General features: G+C 39.3%; 1 protein-coding gene across 2 annotated transcripts; it reads right to left on the reverse strand.

Moving 5' to 3' along the window:
- Positions 1-6,427: 6,427 nt before the first annotated feature.
- ccnj (cyclin J) lies at positions 6,428-11,449 on the reverse strand. Of its 2 annotated transcripts, none has more exons than XM_042502417.2 (6): positions 11,271-11,449; positions 10,958-11,050; positions 9,908-10,118; positions 9,522-9,821; positions 7,713-7,827; positions 6,428-7,469 (listed from the first exon to the last, which is right to left on the reverse strand). In XM_042502417.2, the coding sequence occupies exons 2-6, from the start codon at positions 11,024-11,026 to the stop codon at positions 7,112-7,114; spliced, it is 1,053 nt and encodes a 350-aa protein (XP_042358351.2). In that variant the 5' UTR covers positions 11,027-11,050; positions 11,271-11,449; the 3' UTR covers positions 6,428-7,111. The 2 variants fall into 2 exon arrangements, with proteins under 2 accessions (XP_042358351.2, XP_042358350.2); XM_042502416.2 differs by having other exon boundaries at positions 7,668-7,827; positions 11,271-11,447.
- Between the last annotated feature and the right edge of the window lie 3,845 nt (positions 11,450-15,294).

Raw genomic sequence — 15,294 nt, forward strand, 5'->3', positions numbered from 1 at the left:
ATAGTATCTAAATAATTTATTAGATCATGTACTTCCCCGGGTACTTCTGCATTTTTCCTTTTAGCATGGATAAGCCATACAAGCTGATCATATGACGTCTCTGTGCAGATAAGCATTATATACCTATTATTTAAAAAAGGCATTTGAATGTATTTGACTAACAAAACACATCCAAAAAAAAAACGGAGACTGAAAGTGGGGTTTTAACACTTACTGAGTGGATGCATATTCACATTTTACTGATCGTTATCATAGTTTTACAGAATGTTGCTTGTGCTGCTTGTCTCTTGCCAAAATCATCGGAGCCTATCAAACCCCTTTCATTATCACAGCAGTGTAATGCAAAGCAATATTTTTCTCCGATTATACAGGAGCAAAAAGAAATGCTAGTTAAACGCTGGTTTTTGGAGCACAAACACCATGTTTCCAGAGCCATGTGGGCTATATGAATCCCCCCCCCCAAAAAAAAATGGAAATGAATGCAAGACAGACAAGATAAGAAAGCTTGACTTTATGGGTGACCTTTCCTCTGTCCTTATAATATTTCACGGCCTTTTAAATTGGAAGACATTTATGTCATGGCCTTCATTTCTTTCTCATAAGTTTAAGCATCCTGAAGCAGGAGTCCTTTTTTTCTACATTAAATGTGATGCTTGAATAGTACAAGTACAGCGTGACCTGCATTATCTAAAGGTTTATTTCTTTTTCTTCTTGCAGTGCAACTTTTGTTTAATTCACAGGTTGAAAGTGCCTGTAACTGCAGTTTTACCCCAAATAATATTTTTGATATGAATTAATGAAAGCACAGACGATCTGAAGCTGTCATGTGGAGGGTAAGGCAGCACACACATGTGATCAGCACCACAGTGACTGAGCAGCAGAAGATAAAGCTGAAGGCATGTTTTGAGATAACAGGGTTGCATGTTGGATCTTGTATATTGCGTTGTGGAAGCATTACTGCAGAGAGTGGCTTCTTGGAATTTGAATTAGAAATCATTTGATCGCATAATGAGCATCCTGTCTGTTTTCAGCATTTAGGTTATGAAACATTGTTATGCAATGTCTAAAATAAGCACAGGGCAGCGCAGTTTGGAGTGTTATGTGTGTTCACATTATCTCTTATAGGGGCTATGCAAAGTATAGATCGTAGATATGTTAAGATGCAGTGAGGAAATCATTTAAATGTATTAAGTGATCATTGTGCTTTTCTGAACAGTAAACTGATTAGATTAGCCTGTTGTTGGTTTTATGAATTCTGTTTGTGTGTTTAAAACTAACGAAATAAGTGAAAGTAAAATATGCCCATTATCCATATGTGACTCAAATGCTCATTTTCCGATTTCAAGTCACTCTGGCTATATATATTGAGTAGAAAGGGTTGTTGTTTGGTCTGTGTCTGCGAGGCATCAGTACAGTCTGTGAGTAAGATCCACCCCTCACAGCTCCATCCTGCAACTATGCTCACTTCTGTCTCAAAAAACCCAAGTTGGTCACAAACCAATGCAAAAAAGGAAAACATGAATTGGTGTATAATTATTCACCAGGATGGAGAAAATTAAGTTTTTGATGCTAACATTTTCTGTTAGAGGAACCCCAACCCCTCCGTTCATGTGTCCCCCACAATGTTGAAACCAAACCTATACCCTTATAAAATATACATATGTACTGTAAAAAGATATTCCCTTTAACTTAAAAATGAAATGAGAAAACAAGTTGAATCATTACAAAATTACCTTCACTTGTTTTCTCAAATACAGTCAACTTAAAATTTTAAGCAACACTAACTTTTTAAAGTAAAAAATATAGTCTCTTTTTACAGTGTATTTAATGTAGGCTGCAGTGATGAGATGTGGCAGCTTAACCTGAACATATAGCTTGGCTTATTGCCACCGACCGCCCTGCAGCACAGAGCATATGTTGCTCAGCGTCAGATTATTGGAGAAAATGAGCAAAGCTGTCAGATATCAGGTACAGACTACATCACATTTATACTGAGCACATTTATTTTAGAACTGTGATGCAGTTGTATTTGGAAGCTGAACTGTGTGCTGATGTTAGTAAACTGGGCTGCAGAATATGGAAACAGCTGGAAAAACATGCAAAAATAGCCCAAACTTCACAATCAAAAAATGTGGAAATGAAACATGATATTAAGCAACTGCATACAATTGAAATTAAGTTTTTTTTAACTGAAGCACATTTCCAACAGGAATACTGACAGTGAACTGGAAAAATAGAGAAACAGACAGGTCTTATGAGAAATATCACTGGAGGCTGAACATAAAACATAGCAGCACCTATCAAATGAAATCTGCAAAAGTTTCTGTCACCACAGATTCAAACAGCATGTTGCTATGTGCTGTGTGACCTATCAGGCCTCTTCATCTCTGAAGAGACTGAGTTCTCAAGGATAAATTCATGCTGGCATTCTGTCTTCTGATCATATCTCATTCAAACTGAATAGGAAAGAGACAGGCACTTATCATAACGCAATGACAGGAAATAGATTTTCAAAACTTCAAATGCAATCTATCATTTGAATGTATGTGGCTTATTCATTCTCCTTCAGAAGGTGGACGATGTGCTTTCTATGAGGCATTTTGTGTGCAATGAGCTCATGAATCTGGAGGAGGACGATGCATCAGCCAACAAAAAAAAGTGACTTTTTATTTATTTGTACAGACTAATCTATGTTTAATCACATGGCCCAGACCCACGAACGTTTTGGTTGCAGATCACTGTATCACGACTGGAGTGATCCAATTGAAAAATGTTTTCTAGTTTAACTAGTTTGCTTGTGATTTTGACAAATAAAGAACAATGTTGCTATCTAGGATAGAAGGTAGAAGAAGGCAGAAGGTACATGTATCAGTCATTTTTTAAACAAAGTTTAAAAAACAAAATTTCATTTGCCCATGATCCTGCTACATGTTTGGAGTTGTTTGGCTCCCGACTAGGTCCGTCTATCCAGTGCAACAGCTTGATCTGGGATGTTAGGGGCTAACCATGTCTGTGTGAAGATGTGAGCAGGGCAGTCTGATTTCCCATTGCTAAATGAGTCTCTGTATTCTCTTCCAACATTAGCCAGAAGAAGACTTGGTAGAGGAACAGCTCACGGTCCAAGTGGGGTCAGCCTTGCCCTGATGCTGGCTCTCCTCCCTCTCTTCGTCCCCTCTGGTCTGACTGGCTGCTTGGCGTATGCCATTGATGGGGATCCTCTGGCAGTCTGCTGCATTCAGTCCAAACTTCACACAACTTTTCCAGATGTTGATAGGTGCTTCTCTATCATAGAAAAGTTGTGCTTCAGCGAAAGGGGCCATGGAGTCAAAAAAAAAACAAACAAACACTCAGACAGCATGTAGAACAATAATATAAGATCACCATTTCTATAATGTTAACTTTAGAGGGCAAAATACCACAGTCTTTAAGAGGGAAAGTCATGGAGTCGGACAAAATACAAGCTCCTTTCAAAGGGATCAATTAAATTTTATATACTATTTTTCTTTTCATTTCATGGGTGGACTGGATGTTTAATTGCTAAAGTGACAGGTTTACTGGAAGTTCATGCTGTGCTATACTTGCTGATCAATGGCACCAAGACAACCCACACAAGTTTTTTCCGATGTATGCCTTAATTTTACAGAGGATTACATCACACTGTTTATTGCGTGCATAAATGTAGATCCCTAATGTGGAAAACACAATTTTCTAAATCTAGTTAGTGCTTTTAGCGCACATGGAGTAACAGATGGCGAGGTGGGCGGTTGAGTTTTTCAGATACACGATTTTAGCATTCACGGAAAAAGTATGTGAGACTCTTCTGACATTTTTTTCAAATGTTTTTTTTCTCCTGAACTTTTTCTGGAAATGTAAAAATGTTCATATGGTATTGAGATTTCAGGCGTATACGTATACTCTGTCGAGAAGACCCATGAGATTACTTTCGACTTTTTCATCCACCCTTGCTTATTGTGGCTCTCTAGCATCACACAATAAATGCCTTTGTGAAGTCAGAAGACAAAAAGATTAACACCAATATTTGGAAAGGTGTGTCAGCTGCTGTGCTGCCAGCCTGTACCCGGACGCAGGAGGACACTGTGAATAAACAGGCGGTTTGAATAAACAGGCGGTTAAGATGAAGCTTCCTAGATGACATCAGAAATCATGGTCCACCTACTGGTTTGGCTACTGTATCCACAGTGAGTGAAGAGCAGTGTGAGCCGCAGTGGAGGCGCAGCTGAGCCTAAAGAAGACTTGGTTCTCACCACCAGGTTCATCAGTCTGCTTCCTCCTCCACAGGAAGCTCTGCAGTGTCTAACCCCAGCGCGGAAATGCTATTTTAGTAGATCTACCACATCATGACGTGGAGGAATCAGGACTGCATTAGAGGTTTACATGGAAGTGCTGTTCTCATCAGACCTGACCGCATTGTTTTACAGCAGGAACTGACTTTGACTGGAATCTATCAAGACCCCTAGGGGTTTCTTTAAAAGTCCAGACTCAGAGTTGGAGGGGAGGAGAAAGAAATTGATTTGGATGTTGTGTAACTAATGAGATGCTGACTGTGTGTCTGATGCTAAACTTGTCCTTTTCATCTGAAGTCCAGGAGAGCGGAGGCAGGTGGTTCACCTCAGAGGTAAACAATGTTAATATACAAGAATAAATATTTAGCTCGTTCCTTTCCAAGCTTTGACCGACCACTTCCCAGCCAACCTTTGCATGTGGGGCCCATGTGGGTGTTAAATGGGCTGAAAAAAATGGGCACTATATGGGATAGTCCATGGGTTTCATGATGGCCTCATACACATGTTGACTGGTTCAACTCTTTGAAACCTGGATCGACATCACATTTCTTGTGCTGCCTTCAGATACCTCTCACAAGTATTTAAATCTTTGAACCCTGAGCAAATTGATGCAATTTCTTTCAAAAACATAAGAGAAATGGCAACCAGCAACTTGGCAGAAAGGTTTCACAGACTGCAAGAAATAAGTAGATTTAGAAAATTATTTTTAAATAAGCTAGGGAAACATTAAAAGGGAATAAGAAAAAAAAATCTATTTTTTAAAGCACTTTTCCAGGTTATTTCCTTGTTTGCTTGTTTTTTTTAAACTTTCTTTTTTTTCTTTTTTTGTTTTGAAATGATCTTTCTGGTAATTGTTGCTCATTGCTGTCCTCCCATGATTTTGGAAGAAATCAAGCCAATTTGCTCAGGAAACAGCCTTGAGATGGGGTGGAATGGTGGTTAAATCTGGGGTTAAATAGCAGTAAATATAAAACCATGACCATTGGTGGACAGTAACAAAGTACATTTACTTAATTACTGTACTAAGTACAGTTTTTGAGCATCTGTACTTAACTTGAGTGTAATTATTTTTGGAAATTTATGACTCAGATCAGTACATTTATTGGGTTGTTTAGGTTCTGTAGGCTGAGATTAAAAACAAAACAAAATAAAAAAAAACTTTGAAGTAATAGAGTTGTGCACAGACAAATGTTAAAATAAACAAACTGCAGGCATGTTTTTGTGATGTTATTCAGTCCAGACTATGAGGTAACTTCAATAAAGCTTTTATTCTTCTTCCAGAAGAAACATCCCTCATATAAGAATATCATAGAGCTTTGAAGCCGGAGAGCATCAACAGAAATGTGGCACATGCTGCCCTCTGCAGACTGTGGATCGCCATGTCACCTCACATAAACTATTAATGGCAGTATGAACTGTTCTTTCCTCTCAGTTGTCATTCATGGTGTATTGCTCTGACTGTTTCTGGGTGTTTTATTGCCTTTGTGTCTTTATTACATAGCCAACAGCAGAAAGATAACAGGGAATTCAGTTTGAGAGAGACGGGGGATAACATGCAATAAATGTCCCCTGCCAGTCATGCAGCAGGGACATTGCAGTTCATAGTCAGCCAGTATACGGGGTCAGCCCCAGGGCACTCTTACTTTCACTATTTTTAGCGGCATACAGCTGGTCTGGATATTACATTTTTTATTAACTGGCTGCTGTTACTAAAAGTATTCAAAAAAAAACCCACTTGCAGCATTTGACTGGCATTTTTCCAGTCCTCTGACAAGCACCTGGAAACTGCCAATCACATATACATTTAAGGGCCCCTTTATTAGGTACACCTGTACAACCTTATTAGGTCCAAAACAACAGCCTCACCAGAACATTTGTCCTCACAACTCTGATCATGTTCTGTGTAGATTCAATTGTTTATTATTGAGGTCATAATTAAAGCTGGTTTTGCACTGGACCACATTATATTAAGAGGTGTTTCTATTACCCCCCTTTCCATTAATACGCACGAGGGGGCAGATTATTAGAAACATCTTTTAATATAATGCAGTGGATGTTTGAGACAACAACTAGATCAAGTAAGTTCTTTTGACACAATATCAAAGACATAGACAGGACAAAAATCTCACTTCAACTAACACAGATTTGTATTTTATTTAAAACGGTCATCATAGGAGTGCACAGCACTGACTGAAATCCTCTTTGTACAGAAGAGCAACAATTTTCTCGGCAAATAAATTGTGACATCTCGAGGAATATTTCTTTTTTTTTCTTCTTAGTTTTACAAATGACACTCATCAAAACAAAAAAACAAAAACAAAAATTCTGAGGTACAGAGCACCCACACAAACTGTGCTCCATAATCTCACCCACAAACCAATGCTAGTCCCTTTATGTAAATGCCCTTAACTTAAAGGCTAAAGACACAAGGTATTTGTACATTCAATACTGCTGAGGTAATTTGGCTCAAGTAAATACAGGACTTTTGGTCTGTAGCTAAATTAAACAGTAACACTACTGCATACAGCGGTGCAAACTCTGCCTCTGGCAACCTCACAACAACACTCATGACTGATATCTCACACAAAACAAACAAAAAAAAATCCAATGCAGGCTCTCCACAGAAAATTACAGCAAAGTATGCATATTGCACATTGCGTAAACCTTATGGTTCAAAGTGCTGTACCAATCTCATCAAGTCTTTTCAAATTAAAAACACTCGTTTTTCTTCAGTCAATTCCGTTTTGTTCAAGAGAAACAGATCACATCTCGTTTAACTTCCTCCCCCCAAAAAATCTGAAAATCCATCATCTGTCAAAGCAAGGGGCAGCACAGGTGTAGTGCATGCTGACTTGGTAAGCCCTGCTGGGAATGTTGGACTTTGGATCCTGCGAGGAAGTGATGGCCTGGGTGTTGCCATGCTGGGGCCCATTAGGAGCCTGCAGGCTGGCGGCAGAGTGGCTGAGGTAGGAGGCCGGCCTGTGGTTTGGAGCCAGGCCCGGCTGCGGAGCCTGTTGGGGGTACTGCACGCTGGGCCGGTGCAGGTACTGGGCCACAGTGGCTGTCTGGCCTGAACTGTGGTACACCGCCTGGCCCTGCGTCTGCTGCTGGCCGGGTTTCTGGCACTTCTGCTTGTTGGCCTCTTTGACGTCACTATCATGTGCACTGGAAAAAATTAGGAACAAAGAGTTGCACCGTTTATTAGTGCAAAGATTCAATGCTGTAATGTGTGTCAAATTAATAACGTAAAATGCATAACACGCTGTCTGCATGTCATGTGTGTTGTCCTTAGTCAGTACAGTAATTTTTATGAGCCCCCATGGACAAAAATCAGCGTGATCTGAGCTACAGGCAGATACACACATGAGAAGTTTCTCTGCACATGGGACCAGGTTCTCCCATGTATACCCTGTAAGACGCTGCAGTCGGGGTGGCCATGTAGGGGACAGGTGGAGGACAAGGCGGGAGGTGGCCACACATGCAGCGGACACCAGCGAGGGGGCAAAACACAGAAACACATGATCTGAGGGAGAAAAGAAAATAGTGATTCATCAGCACACACAGTGAAAAGCTGTACTGCTCTACACGGCAAAAATGCAGACACTTTGAAAATGGTCAATATGAAGTTATGGCCACAATCTGAGTTTTTTTTCCTACTATACAAAATATTCGTATGTCATCAGAATTTAGATAAAAAAAGCATAAATAATTAGCTGGCAATCAAAGCCGCTGTTGTGATTATTGCTTCCCTGCCACAGAAAGACAGCCAACTAGACAGCTAAAACAAGCTAAACACGTGAAAGCTAGCTAGTGAAATGGACACGGGTAGCCTCAGCTAAGTTTAAAATTACATTTACTTATTGATTTCTCTCTAGCAGTTACCTGTAGTCGAAAAAAAAAAGCATTTTAATGAAGCAACATCTTAGTACATCAGTTTGTTATTTACCCAGATACATTTAATCACTAACGAAAATAAAAACCTAGCTAAACTTCTACTAACGCTAACTAGCTTAGCAGAGTAGCAGCAATTGCCAATTCAGCTTCTCTCTTCTCTTCTTTTCTTGTGGAATTCGTGTGCTTTGTTAAAGTCAAGCTATTTTTAACTCATAAATTCAAATGTATTAAATTGTAAAATAATTTATTACATTAATGACTGTATATTTAAAAATTCTTAATCAGCAAAAAAAACCCCAAACAAACAACAACAACAACAACCTTGGATTCATGAAGACAACTGTTTTTTTTTGTATGCCTCCAAAATAAACAAAGAATCCAAATTCTTTATGTCCTGAAGAAATCGGGGAAAGTCACATTATCCTTTTACAATCTTCCACGCAACTCAAGTAGTAGGCTATAATACTAGTCATATATATGCTCAGTACTTCCCAAACACATGCATTTTCACTAAAACATTACGGTTTTAAACAACTGCACTTTCAAATCATAATGTTTAGTGTAATTGCATGTGTTTGGGAGGTACTGAGCACATGACAGGATACAAGACAGTTGGATTATACTACACGAGTTGTGTGAGAGTTTGTAAAAGGATATTTTGATATAGTTTTACTTTTGTTAAACAAGGACCCCTATGACTTCAATTTATCAAGAATTTTCTCTGTTTTTGGATTCTCCATTTACTGTGGAGGCATGCAAAAATTTTTTAATGTTTTCATCAGAAATTCAAGGTAACGTGCAGCGAGTAATTGATATACAAATTATAATTATAATTATAAGTATTTTTTTAACCTTAGGTGGACTGACACAGGGGAAAAACAGAATTACATATAATCCCTATGAGCTGTAAACATCCAAAATAAAACTCTATTTTAAAAAAACCCTTTAGTTGAAATAGGCCAAAAAAAGTAAGACATGTTCGTGGGTAGATGTTGCATTCCCCTTTGCAATCTGTTAAGTTTTCTTTGCATAAAATAATCAGCCTCAAAGACAGCATAACATTTGCATTTTTAAACAAGTTGCAGGATGACCTAAAAAAAAAACAACCTTTTAGCTCTGCTATTTGATTTCCTCTCAGTATGTAAGGAAATATGAATGGTGTCATTTGTATATATTCTCAAACTGCCATCATTTCTTTTAATTTAAACTTAACAAAACATTTTTTTTCCAGCTTTAGGACCCAAGGATTTGTTTGTCTTCTGATCACACATGGAGGGCCATCTGTAAGACAGTGGCCCAAATACCTTGTAGAATCCAACGCACCTTGCAAGGAAACCTCCAGGAAGTAATCCGCATACTTGGCCATGTATATTTTGGTCTTCTCCAGTAGAGTCATTGGCCAGCCATCATGGAGGTCTTCCTCATGGACGGCAATAGACAGGTAGTACTCTATGAAATGAGCAGCTGTAGGGAGATACAGGTTCCACTGGAAGGTTTCCAGCAGGAGCAGCTCCATGTGAAGTAAACCTTGCTTGGTCAGAACCAGGTTCATGGAGCTCATGCAGCCCAGACTGTTCAGGGTCTCCAGCTTAGGCACCCGATCCTCTCTTTCCTCAAATTTACCTGCAATGGGCGAAAAGTTGCAAAACATCACGCCATGTAGAGATCGGACAGTTGCATGCTGTGGAGTGGGAGTTTAACTAACTTACTGGCCAAAAGAAGACACGACAGTGAGACCATGTGAAGCTGTTGCACTGTGACATCATAGCGGTCCATGAAAAGGTCCAGCAGGTAGACGGCCAGGTGTCTGGCTGCAGGACACAGCCTGAAGCGGTTGCTGACAATGGCTATGAGGTCTGCAAAGTATCGTCTCAAGTTGAGCTGGGGGGACTGGCCTTTGTAGGAAGGCAACTTGAGCTCCTGTTAGAAAACACATAAATATCAGTTTGCTTTTCTGATTGAATACTACTGTATGCATAACCAACATACTTGCAAAAATATCCACAATACACACATGCACACACTGGAGCAAGACTAATAAAAAGTGATACAAACTCATTATAGACATGTTGATGTGGACACGTATTAGTAACAAGACACTGCGGTGTAGAAATACCAAAATGTGTTTCACATACAACCCCAAATCCAAAAAACTTTGACCGCTGTGTAAAATGTAACAAAAAAAAACAACAATGATTTGCAAATTCTTTTTACCTATATTTAATTGAATAGAAAAAAAAACACCCTGAGTCTCCAAAGTTTTGTCCATCAGACAGCAGAGACATAAAAAATAAAAATGTATTTATCTATTTGTTTGCTTGTTTTTAACTTTTTAATTTTTCTTTTCTTGTTCCGTATTGTGTGCACAATTATTAGCAAAAATAAATGAGTAAAACAAGGAAAAATAATAAATACCATAAACACTTTTTGTGTCCTGCATTTTTTAATTTTTTAAAAATGTACCAGAGTATGATCAGATTTTTTATCAGTAAAATTGGTAGCCGCCTGATTAAACAAAAAAATAAAAATCGAACACAAAAACACAGACATGCAAAAAGTTTCACCAAACAGATTTATCAGGAGATGGCATATCCATACACAGACAACAAAAATGAAATAAAACAGCATGAAACAAAGGCAATATCCTCTTCACAGGAATTGAAGCATTATAAAAGACAACTTTAAAGGAACTTTTTCCCATGCTTGTTTCAATCTGTCTTTTCTGGCAGCCATCACTGAAGTTATTGTGTCCCACTCACTTTGTATCGCAGCGCCTGGTAAATATCTGCAGCGAGTTGTCCTTGCCACCATTGGTCCTCTAGCTCCATTTAACACAGTGCTTTTGGAAACCTCTGGAAGGAAAACGTGTGAAAGGGAATCAATCGACTGACAGACTTTGTTCTGAGGACGATCTGCTCATGGAAAAACTGAATCTGAACTCGCAGCCGCATAACTGTTCGCGTTAGCGGATCAGCAGCTGGCCTTGAGATCAATAGCCGGTCGTTCAATGCATTTTTCCAAAAATAGGAAATCAAACATTTTGCTGTTGGCGGGTGCAAAGAGGAGACTCACCCAATGAGCACATCGAGTGAATATTTCGGGCAATTTCACAGAAGTAAACTTGGAGCTACCCGGACATGCCTGCTCATTGTTGTAGTCTCTGAAGCTGTTGGACTCAGCACGAGTTCAGCAAACACCACTGCTGCCTTCACGTGCCACCGGAAACACCAACTTCAGATTGAGAGCGGAGGAACAACCAACGGAATATTAACCCAGAGAGACGCAAAAGTTGTGTTAAGAAGTTGGAGTGCGATAAACGTGTGGTAAAATAGATTTATATAACATAATAGTGCAATAAAGCTAACTTAGTATTACATATTTGTATGAGTTTGATTTTGTCTATGTCGCATAACATGATTGATTCATTGTTGAAATGACCTTTTAAGTTTTGGAAGAGTTTAATTTTTGATAAGAAATATTTAAGTGTGAGTTTAAACTGTCTCCATACCAAAAAAAAATCCAAAGTGAGTGGTAAATTTCCGATTAGTACTTGAAAGCATCACTCCACAGGTAGTGCACATAGGACGCAGCCAATTACAAGTAAGTATAGGAACTGTCACAGCCAATCACTGGCCTGACTCAGCCCCAAAACAGGGAATTTAAAATGATTTCCACAGATAAATTATACTATTTATTAAAAATCCAACCAATTATGCGTCAGGCTATTTATGAAAAGTAATTTAATTTCTTTTTCAATTTGCAATTCATTGTTCATGTTTTCCCAGCCTCTCTTGCTGAGTCTGGTGAGGAAGTTTGTAATCCATCATCAATTGTATGCTGGTGCAGTGAGCAGGGTCAGCCTGGGGTGGAGGACCTCTGACACAATGATGTTCAACACTCAGCTGAAGTCCATAAACCTTGCATATATATATATATATATCCCTGGGGAGTCGAGGTGTTGCAGGATGTGACGCAGTTCCATGTTGACTGCATCATCCACTGACCTGTTCGCCTTGCAGGCAAACTGTTGGGGATCCAGCTGGGTGCCTGTGATGTCCTTCAGGGAAGTCGGTGCAACACGACCTCTTTTCAAAGGATTTCATGATGATTTCATGTATGATTGTGGAGCTTTCGAAACAGGAAGAATCTTTACATAGCTCCAGTTATCTGTCGATCTGTGTTGAAATGGGGGCTGGGTCGTCAGCACAGATGTTCAGCCAAGGGGGGAGAAATATCGTCTGGATCTGGAGCTCTCTGGATCTTCTGTCTACGAAAGAGGCAGCATACATCCTCCTCTCAGATCCTAAAAGCAGATGGGGGTCAGTGGGTGGCGCTGCAGCTGATTGTGTGATGTCTGAGTCAGACGGGGTGAGGGATGTGAGGGTGGAAGTATCAAACCTACAGTAAAACACATTCAGGTTGTCTCCACAGTGTGGGGGAATGTTTTACCAATATCTCTGATGCAGGGTCGTGGTCTGAAAACCTGTTTTTCAGCTTTACAGATTCACACCTCTCTGCTACGCTGATCCATTGTGTCAGTGTGTTTCAAATGACCTGGTTGTAAATGAGTCTGTTTTCACATCTCTAGGGCTCCTCCTTAGCCTGACAAAGCTGCCTGTGGTTTGCTGTAAAGCGGGGCTTATTGTTAACCCTTTGAAACCTGAGAAAGCTGCTTTGATATCTAAAAAAAAAAAAAAATTGAGCAGTCAATGAGCAACTTAACAAGACATGGCCCCAATATTAGCAAGATAAGAACAAGAGAATAACCTAAAAATGTGAAGAAGAAAGAAAGAAAAGTCAAAACAAACACACACACACACACACACACACACACACACATATATATGTATATATATATATATAATTATAAATATTATACATCTAGTTTTTTGGACAATTTTCCCCCAGCTTTTCTCCCTTCATTTTTGACACTAATGTTAGTTCATTTACTTGTCACCTTTTATAAGTTTCTTGAAACTTTTTTTTCACATATGTTTTTGTCATCATTCTTTTTCTTTTTTTATGCTCTATTCTTTTGATGGTTTGTAAGTTTATGGTCTTGGAAAAAAGTGTTCGAAATAAAAATTTCAATCAAATCAAATCAATCAAAGAAATTGCACCCGTTTGCTTAGTTTTCAAAGGGTTAAATAGCTTTTGAAAGGCGTCCTGAACACAGCATAAGAAAGCTGATGTGGATCCAGGTTTCAGAGGATTAATGCATGTGCAGAATGCCTTAGCTGACACGCTCATATTCTCACAAAAATTGATGTACACTGTCACAGTGTCAGTGAGTACATTACAGATTTTTTAAGTTATCATGAGAATACAGTGTCTTAATACAGAATACACATACAGACAGTCTTAATGTGTTAGGCTATAGCTATCCTATTTGTGATATTTTACTACAACACAGAACATTCAGAGATCTCAGCTCATCATGATGCGGGTATGGACTGGATGATGCTGGTGGGAATTTATCTGTTTAGTCGATCTCTCTCTGACAAAGTACAAAGTGACAAAATAGTTTGGAAGGAACTGAAAGTGAATCCATAAGTCTTGTGTTGTTAATGTATGAAATATGATGCAAATCTGAACAAAAGGCATGGAGAATACATCTGTGCATGAGTGTTAGCATGCATGTGTGTCTGGGTATACTGCTCAGAGAACAATGCTGACATCCAGCCAAGGTTACAAGCACTAAAATGACCTTTTTTGGAACATAGTCTGATTTCACTTACATCTCATCCCCTTTCTCTAGGTCAGCCTGCTTGTTCATCTAAACTACTTTAGATATATAAATAGGCTATTTTATGTGCACTTAAATGTATTCCTGTCTGAGCTATTCCCAGAAAAGCAGCTGTTTCATGTTGGCAAAATAATTCATTGAGTCATTTTTGTAGTGCAAATTCAAAGTGGGTCAGTTTGCCCCAGCAGCACAGCACAGTTCAATTTGACCCAAATAGGTTAAAGCGACATCGATGTTACAATGGCTTCCCTGTCGTTCAAGAGCAAAGGGACCCATCTAATGCACTGCACTATAAAGGGATGTCTAATCTGTTGATCTGAGGGTAACAGGAGGAAATGAGCTTAATTAATTTTTTCCAAGGGGGTGTATCTATGAAACCAATATGGCCCTACTGTGTCTTATCCATTAGCAAGTCAGGAATCTTATATCAGTGGATCAGTCACAAATATGCTGATAAGTGCTGGTATAAATATTAATTACAACAATTGTTCTTTTCCATTGGCATATGTAGGAAAGTATACCCACCACTTCCATGGTGACCAACCCACTTACCCAGCAGTACACCCACCTCCTCAACTATTATTGCACCTCTTCACATTACGCTGCATTTTTACACATACAGACACCACGGATAGAAATTGGACATTTCTGTGTGCATGTCTGATTTAATAAGTTACATACAAGACAGAAGTGCTAATAAACAGGTAACTACAGATTTCACTGCTGTTGGTGTGCAGAGCAGTCATGCCGAATTCTGAGGTGTGGGATCGGTAAGATTTCTACAACTTTCTGAGTCAAAATCCGACCACAAGAGGCGTTTTAGTTGAAATTTTTCGATTGGGATCTCGGAAAATTCTGACTTCCCATTGAAAAGGAACACACAATCATCTCAATATTTGAATTCGATCATTTGAATTTCAACACTGTGTTTTCCGCTAATTACATTTCAGAAGCTGCACGGTGCTGGAAGTAACCATTCATTCTTCTTCTATAGGGATCACAGGTGCAAAGACATCATATTGGTTTCATGTTGTGCTTACACAATAATAAGGAGCAGTCAAGGAACTGTGCCTGCATGCAGGGGGTGAGTCATAAGAGGATTGGTAATGGTAGACGCTGTGTGGTGAGGTGGTGGGTAGTCTTGTTCTTAATGGGCTGAAAATGTCTCCCAGGGGAAGCAAATGGTGTCCTGAGTGGAGGGAGCTGGTGGCCGTCCTTTCTGTGCTTTTCTTCCCCTTGGTGTCATGCAGTGCCTTGGTTTAGGGCAGCTGACGGCCATTGACCTGCACAGGAATGTGAACAACCCACTGCTGCTTTTTCTCTGAACACACTGACAGAAATACCAAAGTA

This window comes from Plectropomus leopardus, chromosome 13, assembly GCF_026936395.1.
Source record: "Plectropomus leopardus strain MGB_pleo_1.0 chromosome 13, ASM2693639v1, whole genome shotgun sequence".
NCBI classification, from domain to species: domain Eukaryota; kingdom Metazoa; phylum Chordata; class Actinopteri; order Perciformes; family Serranidae; genus Plectropomus; species Plectropomus leopardus.